The sequence below is a fragment of the Ceratotherium simum genome, chromosome 7, assembly GCF_057802395.1.
Source record: "Ceratotherium simum simum isolate JZ-2026a chromosome 7, ASM5780239v1, whole genome shotgun sequence".
Classification (NCBI taxonomy): domain Eukaryota; kingdom Metazoa; phylum Chordata; class Mammalia; order Perissodactyla; family Rhinocerotidae; genus Ceratotherium; species Ceratotherium simum.
Genome location: NC_141906.1, coordinates 33,237,800 through 33,257,484, shown reverse-complemented (window position 1 = coordinate 33,257,484; position 19,685 = coordinate 33,237,800). Strand labels below are relative to the sequence as shown.

Sequence of the window (19,685 nt, the reverse complement as noted above, 5' to 3'; positions counted from 1 at the left end):
AATAGAACTTAGTTTTTTCAGGCATTTAAAGATTTTCATGCATAGTGTACCTGAAATTTTTGATCTCTTGATTTTCTTTGACTCACACATCTTCTCCTTAATGTAAGAAAAATCCTCTTAGTGTAAGGAAAGCTCAGATTAACAGTCCTGGAAAATTTGCACTAAGGTTCAACCATAATGTTTGATCTAATTCTAATTCTGCTGAACCAAATACCACTCACTATTTGGCGTTCTCATTCGTAGATTATTCAAAAACAAATGTTTCTCCTGTTAATCATCAATTTATATGACAGCAAAGGAGAAAAGAGATCACGTCAGGTGGTGGCAATGTTTCGTGAAAGCACCCAGGTGGGGAGGGGCAGGTAGAGCAGCCAGATTAACAGCCACCTTTCACTTAGTTTTTCCTTAAAAAAAAAAAAGTCGAACTTCTTTCAATTTTCTGGAGTGAAAATGGCAGCACAGGAAGGATATTAAAATGTGTGAGCTGAGACCCCTAATAACAGCTGAACTGGTCTGGGTAAGAGGTAATTTCTGAAAAGAAAACTGGCTGTTAATAGAAAGGCAAAACGCACTCTGCGTTGTCAAAATCCAGCCAATGTTCATTACAGCTTATATACCATCTTTGTAAATGAGAAGTTTTGGGCAATTCAAGTAAAATACTTGATGTCTAAGACAAAAAAAAAAATAAATAAAAAAATAAAATGTGTGAGCAAACTGCTTCTTTCACATCCTCATAAAGTATTGTTTTCTAAAATATAATTTGCTGCAGGGCTCATAGATCAGCACCTTTCACATCAGGTGATATGCAAAAATCCATTATTTGCTCAGCAGGAAACAGTCTTTTTGTACACTCTAGCTAACAGGAAGTCTTTCAAGAAAATAAAGGGAAGGGCGGGGGGTCGTAATCCAACCTTGTAACGCCCACCCAGAAACCTAGAAGGAAAAAAATAAAGCCACTGAAACAAAGATGATTTGGCAATCTCCTGAAGGTCAGCAGTCTTTCCATAAGACTATATGACACAGATACAGTCTTGAGTGCGCTAATACTTGGGTTTTGAAAAACAGAGCCACGAACTCACCTGGAAAATTAAAGAGCCTGGATTTAGTCTCTGCTTTCTGCCCAACACCCCTGAAATGTTTTTTGTTGCACTTTCATGCTGTCTGTTTTCACAACAGAAACAAGGGTCTCTGAAGAATTGGCCACAGTGTTACAAGTCACCCAGGGGTGCGATGCTTCTCCAGTGAGGTGCTGGACAACTTGATTCAGCAAGTGACGATGGTGGCGGCATGGCGCCTGAATTGCTCATTCAACACACTGCGCTAAAGGGCCTCAGGGTGAGGGTGTGCTCTCTCTACCCTAATCTCACTTTGATCTTGCAGAGCCTGTCTCACCACGTTTAGCAGCATCGTCACGAAGGATGTGCCTTTGTTTCTATACAAGGATTCTTTACACAGAAGTGTGTATTGAGTGAGAAGTACAGAAAGACAATGGGGTGAAATGGGCTCATTAAACAATGTAAGACGGCTGATGGCTTAGGTAGCTGCACGTGAAATGTAGCCAGAAGTCAGAATTTTGTGGCAAAAGAAAGAACAGTCTTACGGCCTGTGTTTTAGAACTGTTTAATTTTATACTTTCCTAAGGCACAACCAAAGCTTTTTGAGATTTATGTTTTGGCAAGTGTTTCTCTTGCTGGAGGATCACGCAAGTAGGTGGAAGTATCTGTCTAATGGCATGTTGGCACATTAAGGTAAAGTAAATAGTCCTTGGACTAAAACTAAAGTCAGGAGGTGAAGAAAAACAAGGGAATTTGTATTGGTTGTAAATTTGTACCAAGGCTACGTCCTGAATACTGGAAAAATGACAGAAGTGTTTTATACCTTTGCATAAGAAAAAAAATGACGTTCCTTTTGAAGCTGTAGCTCAGGATTTAATCTGGGGTAATGCCACCGTGTGATAGAAACAATCTGGATTTTATAATAATGTATTACAGCAGGAATATGTATAAAGCAGGAAAAGCTGTAAACTGCAAAGTGCTACAGAGCTCCAGATACAGTGATATATGAGCAAAGGGGTCAAATGAGGTGTTCACTCCAGGCAGGTGTTTTGTTTGTGAAAAGCGATTCAGTGTGTTATACATTCAAATCCAAATTAGAACTAGCTGCCTTACAATGAGATTTTACTGCCATTTCTTGGCACTTTAATTTTGGGGAGCTCTGTTACAAGTTCAAGTAAGTTAGAGCTGTTCTCAATCCTTGTATCTATTTCCTTCAAAAAATGAAGGAGCAGGTATTCTAATAAGCTTTATGCAAATAGGATCCTGATCATTTTAGCTCTGGTTAACCCAACACATTTCCCTGGGCATAACCATGGCCTCTCTGAAAACTGGGGAATATTGCATAATTTAAAAAGTCAGTTAAAAAGAGTACGACACTCACTGGTAACTTCAAATAAATTATGCTAGGAGGATGGAATATGGGTAGGCTAGACCACCAATCAAGTTTGCCTAGCCATAAAAACAGTGACAACTTAAAGATCTGCAAAGATCAAAGGAAACAGAGCAACTTTAACTGGCTGGAGGTACAACATTCTACAGGAGCCCTCCTGGGCCTTCAGAAAGGTTACAAGATGACCCACCCACTCTGATTGGCTGTGGCCACACAGACATCCCGGAGCCCACCACAAATCTGGGATGTGACAAGTATAGAACCAAGTGGCAAGTCTGAGCTTGCTTATGACACTCCAACTACACAGAGGCAGACAGTGAGGAACTACCAGAATCCCAGAGAGCTCCTTTTTACCTTGGAAAACCATCCAAGAGGTTACTATGACAAAAACATAAATCAAGGTTGACACAGCCAAGTGCTGGCTCACAGCTGGCCATTTGTATGGGGTTTGCCAGTCCTTAGCTATTTTCATTATTTAATCAAATGTTAAGAAAAGTATAATTCACGTGCAACCCTTGTCAAAAAAGAGAAAAAGGTCAATTTCCTATGATCAGCACAAACTGTTCAACTATTAAGAAAAGCCCAATTTTTCCAGAACTCAAGTATATACACACACATCATGTCTGTTTCATTTTAAACATCTTTGGTGAGGGGGAGAGGGAGGAGGACAAATGAGATAAAGACATGAGCTAAACATCCAACAAGCCCATTCCTCATTCTGTGTGTGGCTGGCAGCATTAGTCAGAAAGTCACTCCTTTGCTGTGATGGTCATGATATATCTGAATGTGTAGATCTTTAAGGATTTCCTTATTCATTCGGCCAGGCCTATGGTAGGTGCTTTTTTGTTTTCTTGGTGGAATAATTCATCAGTGCTTCCTGAGAGGCTCAAACAAGATCACTGGCCAGATTCCGAAGAGAAACTGTTTGGAAACAAGTTAGGACAAAATGAAAGAAGGTAAAATTGTTCCATGTTATCCCTGAAAAAGAATCTATGGGCTATGACTACAGTGCTCGGTAGGTTTGCTAGCGACTGTCCTGGTGTTAGTAGCTTGAGCACAGCATATTCTTTCCAGACTTGCACCAGATCTCAGAAACTATTTTTATTTAATTTATTTAAATGTATTAAGCATCTACTTTGTCAAGCATGGAGCTGGGCATTTAAATCATTGCAGATCCTTAAAACAACTCTGCAATGTAGCTATTAACAGCTCCATTGTATTGCTGAAGAAACTAAGACTTAAAGAGAAGTGATTTGCCTAAGGTCACAGAGCAGTAAGCGGAAGACTTAAGATTCAAGAGCATGTAGTTCCAAAGCCAGTACTCTCTCCACTACCTTCTTGCACCTTCATTCCATCCTCTCAACTCCCCCTCCTCCCATCACACACCCACCCCTCCCCAGGATGTGGACTTACCTTCACTTTTGGCCTGTATCTCAGATAAAGTGTTCTTGTATATAAACTAAAAGGAAAGGGGAGAGGGAGAAAGCTCTTTAGACTAATTTTTAATCCATGCAAACTGGCTTACTGACAAATTTTACCATAGTGCCTCTGTATATACAATGAAAAAGCAACATTGGTATAGCCTTTGTTCATTTAGCAACCATTTTTTTCAGCACCTACTCTGTGCAGAACACTTGTCAAGAAGCTAAGGAAGGGGCTGGCCCCGTGGCTTAGCGGTTAAATGCGCGCTCCGCTGCTGGCGGACCGGGTTCGGATCCTGGACGCGCACCAACGCACCACTTCTCCAGCCATGCTGAGGCCGCGTCCTACATACAGCAACTAGAAGGATGTGCAGCTATGACATATGATGGTGCTCAGGGCAAGCTGCCCCAGGAAGCACCACTCTGGTATGCGGATTATTTCGAGCTGAAGACAATAAGGACTCAGAGAGCTCAGGAAAAATATTTGAGTTTCCCCTCCCAAACTGCCTAAAGAATTTAAAACAGAAAATCTGTTTTAGGAAGGAGTTATTATCATGACTGCTATAAAAGATAATTTAGGATAGAGGTTACAATAGAAAAGGCACCAACAAGCCCATCTTATCGGGAGTTCTGTCTCTCTGGCCACATTCTTTGGATGGCCCTGCGAGGAGTTGTCAGACAATCATTTACAAGGGAAGTCTCCATTTGTAAAGGTATCTCCCTCTCTGTATTGGGAAAAGGGGGGGGTGAGCTCATTTCTAGTAACTTATCAATGTGGAAGGTGAGGCCTTGGGGCTGTATAACAAACCTTACTCTTGTTTACTGTGCTTTAGTGGTAATCTCCTGTAACTGACTCCCCCCACCCCCAAAATCCTCCTTTGTCATTGGCTGAAAATGATATTTAAGACGAGAATTTCTGCTATTGTGTTGAAAAATGCAGTGTCCCTGCTTTCTCCCATGTATACATGTTATTAAACTTGGTATTATTTTCTCCTGCTAACCTGTCTCGTTGATTATTTGGCCAGCCAGAAGAACCTTAAGGGAAAGGGCAGAGGGAGATTCTCCCTCTTCCCCCAACACATACAACTATCTACTGGGGCTTTGGGGGAAAAAATAAATAAATAAAATTATTAAAAAAAAAAAAAAAGAAGCTAAGGAAGACAGAGAAATGATCAACTCTCAGGCTGTGACCTCAGGTTGTTTGTAGCTTAGTAGGGAGAATTCCACTCATGCTTGATATGACTCATATCATGACTGCCCGTTTCATCTCTGAGGATGAAACAGTAGTAAGGATTAAAGGTAGTAAGGATTAAAGTAGAGTATTCTTAAACTATTTCAGAAATGGCTATATCAGCTCTACAAGGATTACAATGAGATAACCAGGAAAGTAACAAAGGCTTCTTCATAGTATCCTTTAATATGAGTCACCTCTGAAGATGAGACTGGATTTGAAAATCAGTGCATACAGCAAAAGTAAAGTTAAATTTATCCCTGAAAAATTTATGAAACTGTCCATAACATACAGCATGCACAGTTTTATGTAGAGCACACTATTATGAATAGTACTATATAGTATATCATGAATACATATGCAAAACAATTTTATAGTACGAAAAATTGTCTTTTAAACAAGAGAAAGAAAAGGTGAAAGACGGGCCGGCCCCGTGGCTTAGCAGTTAAGTGCGCGTGCTCCGCTGCTGGCGGCCCGGGTTCGGATCCTGGGCGTGCACTGATGCACCGCTTCTCCGGCCATGCTGAGGCCGCGTCCCACATACAGCAACTAGAAGGATGTGCAGCTATGACATACAACAATCTACTGGGGCTTTGGGGGGAAAAAAATAAATAAATAAAATCTTAAAAAAAAAAAGAAAAGGTGAAAGAGCATGTATAGTTGAATTTGTGTAATTTAATGTGGCTATGATGCCACTCTGCTGTACCCAAAACCGGAACTGTAAAGAGGAACATCAAAATATTATGAAGAATACTCTACTGTCTTAAAATTCGAGAAACTGCAAAGGTGGAGGAGAAAGAAAGGACTTGTTCCTTCTTGTCTTATTTTTGTAAGGGGCTGTTGGCTTGTGGTTCCTGTCAACGGCATCCCAACAACACTTTGTCACTGTGGAGGCAGCAGTTTGTTCCTGTAGCAGCAGTGCCCTTCTTAAGAGGCCTGGGTCCCAGCCCCATGGGGTCTCTCCTCTGAGCTCAGACACCAGCACCAGCTGAGCAGTGCCTCCTCTTCAGACCTGAGTCTAGAGTCCCCAAATTCTTTAATATATCTCCCATCAAGAGATAGAATCTATGTCCATTCTATTTGAATCTGTGACTTTGACCAATAGAGTACAGTGGAAGTGACACCATATAAATTCTGAGATTAGGTTATAAAAGGCCCTGCTGCTTCTGCCTAGTTCTCCTGAGATGCTCCCTCTGGGGGAAGCCCTCTGCCAGGTAAGAAGGCTGACAACACTGAGAGTGATGAGACCATGTGTAGGCACCTCCAGTTTACAGCCCTAGCTGAACTCCTAGATGACAGCCAGTATCAAATGACACCCCATGTAAGTGAGCCATCTTGGATGTCCATCCCAGTTGGAGCCTTCAGATGACTGCAGCCTGAGGTGACATCTGACACCAACCCTATGAAGACTCCATGTGAGGACTGCCTAGCTGAGGCCTTCCAAATTCAAGACCTACAAAATTGTGAGCAAAATAAAATGGTTATTTTCAGCTGGTAAATTTGGGGTTGTTGTGTAACATTGGTAACTGAAATATCCCCCTGCCCTTTTCTGCTTTTTCTTCTGGAACTCCAATTAAACATATGTTAGACTCTCTCACTTTATCTTCCATTTCTCTTAACCTCACTTCCTTGGTTCTTTGTATTTTTGTCTCTGCTGCATTTAAGTAATTTTTTCCTGACCTATCTTCCAGGTCACTAATTCTCTCTTCAACAGAATCTAATTTGTTATTAGTCCTATATTGTACATTGAGTTTTGCAGTTTGGCTACTAGAGTTTTCATTTCTAGAGATTCTATTTGGTTCTTTTTCAAATTTGCTTGAAAGAGTGTCTTTTTCCTTGAAGTTATTTTTAAGTCTGATTTATTTCAAGGATAGGAATTAACATTATTTTTATAATCATTAATAATTATAATGTCTGATATCTCTGCAGGTCTCTTTCTACGATACCATTTCTGTTGGGTTCTTGTTCATGGTGTCTTGTTTCCTTGTGTGCTTGGTTACTTTTGACTGTATGCTGCTTACTCTTCTTAAAAATTACTTTTGAAGGTTCTTTGGAAACTAGGATGAAGAAGTTTTTCTCCAGAAGGGTTTGGTGTTTGCTTTTACCAGGCACTTGTGGGGATACTACAGGTCTAGGACAAACTTCACCCCAGTTCATGGAATGAAGTTCCCCAGATCATTTAGGTGGATGGGCTGCAAATCTGTGTGAGGGATGCCTGATGGCCAAGACTTCTGTGAAACATATTCCTCTCCTCCACTTTCCTTCTTTTTCTTGCTCTGCTTAGTGCCAAAACAACTCACTTTGCAGTCAATTGGGGGTGGAGTATAGAGTGCATTTGTTTACTTCTGATTCATCCAGCTTAATGTGTGGAAGCCTTCCATTAGACTCCTTTCCTTGGGCTGGCTCCTTTCCATTGGTGAGCCCTGGGCCTTGACTTCTGTCCCCTTTGTTCCATGAAGCCATGAAATCAGAGCCTAAATGTGATGGATTGACAAAAATTTTTCTAGCCCAAAGTAGCTGTGGTGTTCCTTTTTAGGAACCTGCTTTCTCTTACACTTTGACATGTTATTTTCTTTTAATCTTGCCAGTCTTTCATGCTTTTAATATTTTATCCAGCACTTTTAGTTGTTTTGAACAGGTCATTTGTCTGAATAACCTAGGCTGACATTACTGCAAAAGGAAGTCCTGTTCAATTTAATCATTTCAACAATCTATGGAGTAAATGGTATTATCTTTATTTAACATATTAGGAAATTGAGGTTTAGAGCCAAGTAAATAACTTGGCTCAAGACTGGTACACAGTTATGAAGTGATGGAGCAAAGATCTGAACTCAGATATTTTTACTCTACTGTGTCAACTCTTTGTTTAAAACAAACATTTGTACATTACTTAAGTTTTAAAGGGCACATGTATTATATTATTAAATTCTCAAATCATCACTCTGAAGTATTATTATTCACAAGCTCCATTCAATACCCATAGAAACAAAATTTCCATATAACTGAAGCTTAAACATCCAAGCTTCTTTTATTTTAGTTATTTAGGATAAAATATGTCTAAAACATATTTTATTCTTCCCTGCCTCCTTTATTTTTTTGCCCCTTTTTATCCCCAAAGCCCCAGTAGATAGTTGTATGTTATAGTTGCACATCCTGCCAGTTGCTGTTTGTGGGACCCCGCCTCAGCATGGCCCGACAAACGGTGAGTCGGTGCGCGCCCAGGATCCGAACCCAGGCCGCCAGTAGCAGAGTGTGTGCACTTAACCGCTAACCCACGGGGCCGGCCCTTCCCTGCCTCCTTTAAAAAATCATTGTAAAACATTTTAACATTAATAGAAAACAAAGAAAAAAGTTAACTCAAAACTCTGCCACTAAATCTAGTCAAAATGCTTCAATTTTTCTGTATTTGCTTTAACCTTTGTCCACATGCAAGTTAATTTTTAACAGGTTTAATAATTACAGATATGATTTTAGTGTTTCACTTAAAAATAAAAATATCTTTCTGTGTTGCTATAAATTTTTCATATTTATAATTTTAAATAGCTGACATACTATAACTTACTTTATATAATATATACTTATATATATATAATATATAATAAAGGACATACTATAATTACTTTATGATTGATTCTGCCCTATTGGGTAGTTTGTTTTATTTTTTTCTATTATTTTTGTTGTTTTGCTAAATTAACCTTGTGATAAACATTTTTGTGTTTACACACACATTTTCATTTTTATGGGTTATTTAAGATAAATTCTGAGGAATATAATAACTGGGATAAAAAATATAAACATTTTCTTTTCATGAATACATGTAGTGTCAAATTTCTTTCCAAGTGGGTTGTATCAATTTACACTGACAAGTGATGTGTGATCATACCAGTTCACTGCGACTAAAGAATACAGACGGGAATTTCAAAATACTGTAGCTCACTTAATGGATATAAAAATATCCCATTGTTTTACTTTTAAATTATTTTTTGAATAGGTAATACAATCATTTGGTAAAAAATTCAAGTATAAAAGAGTATACAGAAAAAAAAGAGGTTTCTCTCCTACCCCTGACCCTCAGCCCAGAGATAACTGCTGTTACTTACCAGTTTACATATTCTTATGAAGACAGTTCATGCATTTATAAGCATATATGTATATTTAGCCCCCTCTTTTTCACAAAAATGAATATCTCATTGTTTTAGAAGGCATGTTTTGACTACCATTGAGATGATCATTTTTCTGTTTGCTCATTTACTACAAATCTCAAAAAAAACATTATCTGGAGCCTGGACTTTCCACGTCTTTTTTTTTTTTTTTTTAATTTAAAAAATAGTTTCAAACTTACAGGAAAGTTGCAAGATTGGTATAAAGAATTCCTGTATCCACTTCTCCCAGATCCCCAACTGTTATCATTTAACCACATTTGTTTTATACACACAAACACACACAAACACAAATACACATATGTACAACGTATATACATACTCTTATAGAGTCTTTGTATAACATAATGCCCATCACACCTAAATATTCCAGTGTATATCACCACAAACAACGACACTCTCCTAAATTACCATAATACAACACTTTCCATCAGGAAATTAACATTAATTCAATACTACCATTCAAGTCAAGACTTCATTCAAATTTTGCTGACTGTCCCAACAATTTCTCTTTTTTCCCTTCTGATCCAGGTTCCTATCCAGAAACATGCATTGCATTTAGTTTTCATGCCATGTCTTAACAGTGTTTAAAACTGTTTAGAACAGTTCTTTAGTCTTTCCTTCTCTCATGTACTTGATGGTCTTAAAGAGTACAGGACTTTCATTCTGTAGGACTTTCAACATGGGTCCATCACTGTTTCCATATGGCCAGACCTAGGCCATGCATTTTTGGCAGGAACACCACAAAAATGATGTTGAGCTCATCTCAGTGCATTACATCAGGAGACATACTATACTGACCTGCTCCAATATGGGTAATGTTAACCTCAGATGCATGGTCAAGTTGATTGCTGCCAGTTTTCTTCACTGTCAAGTCACCATTTTCCCCTTTGGATTACTATTTCTTGGGGAAACATTCTGATTTATGCAAATATGTGTTCCTCATCAAACTTCCACCTATCAGCCAGAGCATCCAAAGATAACTAATGCCTATCAACTATCCCTAAGATGGTTGCCAAATGATGATTATCTGTTTCCATTGTTCCTTCTATATTTATTAGTTGGCATTCTTGTGTAAGGAAGAGCTTTCCGGTTTCATTTATTTATTCATTTATTTATTTATATTAGTATGCACTCACAGATTCCTATTTTATTCAATAGGTTGTAATTTAAAACTCTTGCAATTTAATTTTGATACTCAAATTATCTTAGTTTTGGCCAGCGGTTGCTTTTGAGCCCTTCAAATAGGGGACATAGCTAGGCAATATAGGTATATGTAAACATATGTATACATATATATTTATAATTTATACAACACACATACATCTAACTTTTTCTATATCTGAATGTGTGTACATATGTATGTGTGTATGTGTCACACACTCATGAATTCACACCAATACTTTTAATTCCAATCTAACTACCTCAGAGTCCCTTTTAGCATTTTCTCTTTCCATGTTTGCAAATCCCTTCTGAGACAGTGGAGAAATCAGGCTTTTGTTATCCTCAATATATTTACTTTTTGTTTAATCAATTATTTGTTCAATGTAACCCATTTCCCAACTCCAGCCGCCTCCTCCATCCACCTTTTCCACACCTCTCCCCTTCATCACCCTGCTTCCTTGCCCTGCACAGCAGCCCCTTCCTCATCACCACCAGATTTTCTTGGAAGCTCAGCATGCTGCTACCACTGACTCCTCCTTTTCCTAATTCCCTAGTCCTTGCACATTAAATGCTGCCAGCTCTGCACAGCACTTCTTCCCCCTCACTGCCCTGCTTCCTTGAAGGATTTCCACACCAGGAGGAGAGAAGAACAAGAAAGCGAAAGGAAGATGGAAAGTGAAAGGTGGAAAACGGAAGGGGAAAATGGGAAGCCTTAGCCTTTTAAAATAGAATATAATGAGTAAAATTTCCCCTCTTTTTGAGTAGTTATTATAGAAATTCATTACCATACTGTATTACACTGCAGAAATGTTCTTGAGACTTCTTGGTAGTGTTAAGGTGCTAAGTTTTTAATTCTTGGGTTTGCTTTACAGTTATTCTTCTTTCTCCTTTTCTATCATTGGTCAATTTCCACAAACATTTCCACCCATATCCCTTTCCTTTTAAATCAGATATTTCTAATATGCTATCGGTTGAGAATCCAAATAATCAATGCAGTAAGAAGCTGCAAAAAGTAAAATAAATATACTTAGAGCTAGAGTTTAAAGAGCTCTTCTATGATTAAAAACCTTGAGCTCTTCGCAGCATGAATTCAATGCTTCTTACTTAGCTGCCCAGAAGTTCTTTTTATATAATTCTCAGTTAGTTAAATTTTAGATAATTCAAATTGCCTAAATAAGTTGATCTCCAGATAGGTGAGATGCAAATGTTATTTTGGGGAGGAATTCTAAAAATTTCACTTGAGTAAATTTTCACATTGGTTTAAAGGAAAATATTCTTCTCCTTTCTACAAATATTTCTTCTCTCTCAATTCTTGAGAAGAATTTGAGATTAAACATAGCCTAATCCCCTGGTAAAGAGATCAATATGTACACTTCACGCATTAAATCATTTAACAACATATACTAAGCACTTACTATGTGACAGGCATTGTTCTAAGCATTTGGGAGAGTAGCAGTGAATAAGATAACGCCCCTGCTCTCAAGGAACTTATGGTCTAGTTGGGGGAGGTAAACAAGTAAATAGATATATAACTGGTTATAAATGGTTTGAAGAAAAATAAGGCCTGGTAAGGGGAGAGAGAGATATGGAGGTATTATTTGAATAGGGTGATCAGAGCGAATTCTGATTCCATTTTTGCTGTAAATGGCTGACCTCCAACAGCCTCTTTATTAGAGGAGCAGGGGAAGAGAAGTGGCAAGCAATTTATTTCAGGAAAGAAGACAAATTAAGCTGGGACTTCAGCTACTCAAGCTTTCCCAGTGCCCTCCTCAGGGGATCTGGCTGCTCCCCCACCCACTCAATTTGTTCTCTATAAACAAAGACACGCTGATCAACAAGAAATGGAAATGTTTATATCCTACTTGCACTAAAAAAGGAGATGAATAATCTACTTAAAATGTAGATCATGTGTCAGAGGTCAGTTAGTACAACTGTCTCACTTTAAGGATGAGAAAACCGAGCTTCAAAGAGGAGAAAGGACTTGCTTAAGGTCACCCAGTGGCAGAGGCAAAGGTGGAACGCAAGTTCCTAATCCTGTCTCTGACATTTTATATTTACACCATCCTATTTGAAGAGTAACGAAAACAACACTCCAATACTAGGCTAAAAGTCTTCTATTTCCTACCTGAAAAGGATGTGAAGATAAGAACCAAGGCCAGTTAAAATATGCCACCATGCATGAAATTGTGTGGTAACACCTATAATAGGCGGCACCTTCTTTCGAAAGTTCCTGTATGGAGAGGGGAAAAAATCACCATGTTAATTTTTTAAGACTGTCAACTAATGCTGACAGTCTTAGAGCATTTTGAAATGTCATTCTCAAATATGGCAATTATTTAGTTTCCTTAAGTCTGCTGTAGTCTGCTGTATTGTTTTCCAAAGTATATTTTGAGGAATAGTATACCTAGCAGAAGTTCCATGAAATGACTCTCTGGTCAAAATAAATGTGGGAAACAGTACATAGTTTATTGCCCTCTTGGAGATTTGTAATGCATATTAACAGATTAAAGGCTCTGAAAAGTCCTACCATGATTAAAAGAGTTTATTTTCATTTTTTTCAGGTAACCTACTAATCCACGAACTCTTTTTTCAGGTAATATCTTATTAATACCTTATGGAACAAGTGTTTCCTGGAACACACTTTGGGGAACACTGGTCTACTTAGCTATTCACTGAAGAAACTAGATACATGCTTATCCTATGCCCTACATACAACCATCATCTTCGAAGAGCACCATACAGTCTAATAGACTGTATCTAATAATAGATACAAGTCCTTTTGTATCTACTATTTCACTTCATAGTGAGTCTTTGAGGTGACTATTATTACCTTTGCTTTACAAATTAGGAAGCTAAAATTCAGAAAGATTAATTGATGTGGCCCAAGTCAATCAGCTAGTGGCACAACTGAGTCTCAAATTCTAGATCTTTTGATTAAGTGTGTACCATATTCTCATTTATTAGAGGGAAAAAAATCAATGTGAAACATCAAATTATTTTTCTAGATATTCCCATGAATTTTTGATACAATCGCCATCTCTAAGAACCTACTTTGTTTCCTAGTGGCTCTCACCCAGAGGGTGATGACTTACCTCAGCAGTGTAAAAGATCCAATGGGGGTTCTGATGGGTATTACTGATTCAGAACCTCTCACTTAGATCTTAATTTTCTAAGCAAGGTGTATTATTTGTTTGTTTGTGTGCATTTAAAGTCTACATTTACTTATTTAACTTTTTATTATGGAGAATTTCAAACGTGCAAAAATAGGCAAAATAATAATGTACCTATTACCCAGCTTCAACAATTATAACTTATGGCCAATCTTGTATGATCTAAACTCTCATCCACTTCTCCCCTCCTCATATTATTTTGAAGTAAATCCCAGATATCATATCATTTTATCTCTAAATATTTCAGTATATATCTCTAAAAGATTAAAACCTCTTTAAAACATAACCATAATACCATTTTCACACCTAAAATATTAACAATAATCCCTTAATATCGTCAAATATTCAATTACTAATCAAAGTTACAATTACCTCATAAGCTTTTTTGTTTTTTTACAGTTGGTTTGTTTGAATCAAGATCCAATGAAGGTCAACACATTGCATTTGGTTGATATATCTCTTAAGTCTCTTTTAACCTATATGTACCCCTCCACCCCACCCCCAGCAATTTACTTGGTGAAGAGACCAGGTCATTCATCCCGTAGATTTCCCACAGGCTGAATTTTGCTGTTTGCCTCTCTGAGGTGCTGTTCAATATTTTCCTCTGTCCTCTATGCTTATGCAGAACTGTTAGGTCACAGAACTTTGAGTCGGAAGGACCCACTAGTTTAACCTATTTAATATGTTTATTTTATGGAAATTGAGGCCCAGAAAGATAGTGTCTGAGTGACAGACTAGGGTCCAAGAGACCAAAGATTCAAATTCCAGTCAATACATAATTGCTGACAAGATGGTTAAAGGAGCGCTTATCTTTCTTAGAAAATAACATTAAGCATATTAAAGTACAAAATTATATACATGTATTTCATATGCTTATTAATCATTCTTATTTCTTCAATAAGGTGGATGAGGCAGATTTCACACATCTAGTCAACATTTGATTAACTGTATGATTCTGTGATGCACACACAAAAAAATCCCTACAGATGTTATGAAATATTTTTAGGTCCAAATTTTAGGAAATTTAAACAAGTATTCCCAGTATTTAACTTTATTGTGCTATACATATCTTTTTAATTTCTACAATGGCAAAAATTCACTTCAGGACACTAATAATTCTATATGCCTATCGAATTCTCTGCTTAATAGATTGCTTCCAAAAATAGCTCTCAAAGACTGAAAATATATCTTACCTCAGTGATTCACAAAAGATGTTATCTATGTTCCATAATAAAAATCCCAATAAAAATAGACCCAAGGACGTATAACCCAGTCCTCTAAGCCATGGATAAACCCTGTGGGTAAAAAAAGAAAAGCAAAATGAAATTTTGTCAACTCATGTCATAATCAGAGCTTGAAGTCATCACTTTCATGAGAAGGAAAGGTTTTCATTGGTATTAAAAGCAAACCTATCCATTAAATTCTCTAAAACATTTGCCTATTACATTAGCCATTAAAAGAGAGAGAGAGAACGTTACTGAGAGAGAATGTGCCACTAAGACTTTGCTAAGCATATCAAGAAGGTAATCTGAAAGCCCCAATAACTTTATCAGCCCCATGGAAGAGGCAGTGGGCAGTGGAATAGAATTAACATTGACTGAGTCACCTGATCTGTGTCAGGCACTATTGTAAATTAGATACACACACAATATACATAAATAAGCACACACCTTATGAATAAAATCTTCAAATAAACTCTATGAGGCAGGTATTATTCTTCTCATTTCACTGATGAGGAAACTGAAGCTTGGTGAGTTACTCAAAATATCAACAGTAGCTTATATATTTTTTATAGCTTCAATGAGGTATCATTGACTTACATTAAACTGCATATATTTAAAGTGTACACTTGATGAGTACATCTGTGTACTCATCTGTGTACACCACAATCAAGATAATAAACATATCTATATCACCTCCAAAAGCTTAGTTTGTATTTTTTTTAGAATTTTATATAAATGGAATAATACAGTATACCCTCTTTATTGTATGGCTTCTTTCACTTTGCATAATTATTTTGAAACTCATCCATGTTGTTATGTGCTTCATTTGCTTTTATTGCTGAGTAGTACTCCACTGTATGGATATACCATAATTTGTTTATCTGTCCAAGTAGTGTTGGTGGACATTTGTGTTGTTTCCAGATTTTTCTATAACAAATAAAGCAGCTATGAAAATTCATAAATAAGTCTTTGTATGGATATACACTTGCATTTCTTTGGGGTAAAAAGCTAGGAGAGGAATGGCTGGTTTGTATGCCAGGTGAATGTTAAACTTTTTAAGACATTGCTAAACTGTTTTCCTAAGACATTGTATCATTTTACATTCCCACCAGTAGTGTACAAGCATTTCTTGTTCTACATCCTCGCCAACACTTGCTATGACATCAGTCTTTTTCATTTCAGTTGTTCTAGTAGGTATGTAGTGGTATCTCATTGTGGTTTTAATTTGCATTTCCTTAGCAACTAATGTTATTAAGTATCTTTTCACATGCTTATTTGCCATCCAATAAAGTGTTTGTTGAATCTTTGCCCATTTGAAAAAAATTGTCACTTGACTTCTTATTGAGTTGTAGGAGTTCTTTATGTATTCTAAATGTAAGTCCTTTGTTAAACATATATTCTGAAAATATTTTCTCCAAGTCTGTGACTTGCCTTTCATTTTCTTAACAGTGTCTTTTGAAGAACAAAAGTTTGTTATTTTGATGAAGTTTAACTTAGCAATTTTTTCATTACAGTTTGTACTTTTTGTGTCCTATTTAACAATTCGTTGGCTAAACAAAGGTTGCAAAGACTTCTCCTATATTTTCTTCTAGAAGTTTTATAATTTTAGCTTTTACATTTAGGGATATGATTCACTTCTAGTAAATTTTTGTAATGGTGTGAGTTTAAGTTCATTTTCTAAATAAGAATATCCAGCTGTTTCAGCACAATTTGTGGGAAAGATTATCCGTTCCTCACAGAACTACCTTAGAATGTTTATTTAAAATCAGGCTAGTATGGATATGTGGGTCTATTTTTGGATGTTCTATTGATCTATATTTCATTCTTACCACCAATACCACATTGTCTTGATTAGTGTAGCACAGAGTAAATCAAGTAGCATAAGTTCTCTAACTTTGTTGTTCTTTTTCAAAACTGTTTTGGTTATCCTATATCCTTTGCATTACCTTGTAAATTTCAGAATCAGTTTCTCACTTTTACCAAAAAGCCTGCAGAGATTTTGATTGTGATTGCATTGAACCTACAGATCAATTTGGGGACAACTGACATCTTAATAATATTGAGTTGTCTAACCAATGAAAATGGTACATCTCTCCATTTATTTAGGTCTTCTTTAATTTCCCTCAGCAAAAAAACTGTTCATTGTAGTTTCCAATATACAGGTCTTGCACATATTTGCTAAATTTAATCCCTAAACATTTGATGTTTTTTGATGCTACTGTAAATTGTATTTTTGAAAATTTCACTTCCCAATTGTTTACTGTTAGTACATAGACACATGATTGTTGAATATCGACTTGAATCTCGTGACCTTGATGAATTCCACTTAATTGCTTCTAGTAGTTTTTTGGTACACATCCTGTGATATTTTCTGTACATGATCAGGTCATTTGCAAATACTATGTTGGATAGGACTTCTACCAGTATAATGTTGAACAGAGATGGTAATAATATATATCCTTGTTTTATTCTTGATGTTGAATTTTTTTTAACATTTCCTGATTAAATGTGTTAGATGCTGTAGAGTTTACAGGTTAAGAAAGTTCCCTTCTATTACTAGTTTGTAAAGGGTTTTATTTTGGTGTTTTTAGATCATAAATAGCTGTTGCATTTTACAGAATGCTTTCTCTAAATTACTGCTATCATCATGTAGTTTTTCTCCCTTATTTTTTTAACATGGAGAATGACAAGAATAGATTTTCTCAAATATTTTGTTATTTTAACTATGAGTATTTGTATATAAATGAATGAAAAAGGCGATTAATTTAAAAATCATCAGGAAAGCACAAACCTGGCTGTGCATGGAAAGAGAATTATTGCCACTGATGAAGGTTCTCAGAGAAGACGAGCTTAAGAGAGTCATAGTCTGTCTTCAGCTTTTCAGAGTTTATGATAGCCCCATTTGGGGGAGGCAAGAATGAGTCCCAGGAAACATAGGGCTCAACCCAGTGAAGGCACCTGACAGGGCTGCAGTGTGGGCCAGGTGCTGAGATGTGACAGGAATATGATCAGTGGGAGTGGGGTACTCTCTATTTTCTGCTTCTAAGCTTACTTACCAGGGCCAATCTTCAGCTCTCAGCAGTAGTTCAAACCAAAATTCTTCTGTGGGGTGAAATGAATGTCTTTGTTATCCAGGTAGCAGGGTGCGCAGGAGAGAGCAAGAACTTCATCAGCACATGGTCCATGCAAACTAAGTACAGGTAAGACTCTGGGGACAGACTACCCACATATTATCAGGTACAAGAGTGTGTAATACAGATGGCCCTCAACATATCTGTTTCTGGAGTCACAATGCTTCATTCTGGACTGGCTGCCTATCTAGAATAGAGCTATCATCTGAGAACTCCCTTCCCTTCACCTTCACTGTCACTTTGGGAATTGCCTTTACCTCTCTCTGTGTTGGAATTCCTGTGTTTTATATCACACGTCTTCCTCCTCTTTGGTTTACTCTCTCATTTTCAAGCACATCCTCCAATATGTTACTGAGCAATAGTTTATTGGACATAAGTTTCTTTGAGAACTTGAATGTATGCAAATGTATTTTGTCCCCATATTTTATTGATAGTTTGGCTGGCTATAGATTCTAAGTTAGAATTCTATAATTCTAGCTTACAGTTTTGCTTCGTTTAGTCCAAAGCCATTCTGAGTCCTGATCCTTGGTATATATATCTGCCTTCTAACTCTATAAACTTGTGGAATCTCGTCTAGAATTCTGAAACTGGCCTGGTTCTATTTCCACCCATTGTGCCAGTGGGTTATTTCAATCTAATAACTCATATCTTTCAATTATAGGATATTACAGAATTATTTTGGTGATGATTTCCTCCCTTCCATTTTCTTTGCACACCTCCCCCTGCTTTTTTATGTTGGTCCTTCTATTCTGGCCCAGTAATATTCCTATCAAGTCTCTTCTATTCTCCGTTTCTTTCTCATCATCCTGATGGCCCCCAAGGTGTGTGTGCATGCGCATGTGAGTGCATGTGTGTGTGCATGGGTGTGTGTGTGTGTGTCTGTCTTTGCTTCTGCCCTTTCCACTGTGAAGCCTATCGACTTGAGGAAACATCTTGCTTTTTTTCCACAGCAGTGGCGGTGCGTGAGCGGCCCAAGGGTCCTGAGGCCCCATGCTGTCCTGTTTACTCTGGACAATACCATGACTTTAGTGCCTCTCCTGTGGTGGATGCTTGCTGGTGGACGGAGGGGTGATGGACCATAATGCAATCATAATGTGTGTTGAGGAGAAGGGTTTCCAGTGGCTTCTTGAACTGTATCTTTCAAAACCATCACCTCAATTTTTCATTTTATCATATTTTTAATATATTTCTTTATTAGACTCTCTGAATGTTCCTTTTTTACAGCATCCTACTCTTTGAATCATAGGTACAGTATATTTCTAGGAATATTAGTGAATTGATGTTGTTTTGTTGTTTCTGAAATTTTCTTTTCACGTATAAGTTTTTCTTCTAACTTCATTTTTTTCCTTTTTATTTATTTTGGCCTCTATCTTTCATATTGGATGTATTCATCCTATGTCTGGCACTATCTCCTCATTCTCAAGAATGGGAAACTAAAACGGTGACCACAAGCTCTAAGCATATGGTTGAGGCCTTTACACTAGTAACCTTCCTTGTACATTTATTTTGCTGGGCCAATTGTTAGGGAACCCCCAATATCAGTAACTTTGGGTTTTTTAGGCTACTCATATTCCCTAAAGGAAGGCTACTCATATTCCCTAAAAGAAGATTCTTCCAATTCTTTTCCTAGAGATCTTTGCATTCAGTATTCAGAATGTATAAAGTCATCCAATTTCCCGGATTTCAGTATGGTATTCACATACTCAGTTGTGCCTGGCAAAATCCAATCTAGAGACATTG

At 37.3% G+C, this 19,685-nt stretch overlaps 1 protein-coding gene across 3 annotated transcripts in view; it reads right to left on the bottom strand.

The window, feature by feature from the left end:
• Positions 1-1,601: 1,601 nt before the first annotated feature.
• ACER3 (alkaline ceramidase 3) overlaps positions 1,602-19,685 on the bottom strand; it is a 162,205-nt gene continuing 144,121 nt past the window's right edge. For 2 of the 3 annotated variants that reach the window (XM_087433482.1, XM_004434026.3), the window contains 4 exons: positions 14,785-14,886; positions 12,547-12,651; positions 3,859-3,904; positions 1,602-3,366 (listed from right to left, as the gene is read on the bottom strand). In XM_087433482.1, coding sequence (XP_087289608.1) covers positions 3,313-3,366; positions 3,859-3,904; positions 12,547-12,651; positions 14,785-14,886 — 307 coding nt within the window. In that variant the 3' untranslated portion in view covers positions 1,602-3,312. The remainder of the gene's footprint in view (positions 3,367-3,858; positions 3,905-12,546; positions 12,652-14,784; positions 14,887-19,685) is intronic. The other variant, XM_087433481.1, reaches the window with a different exon arrangement.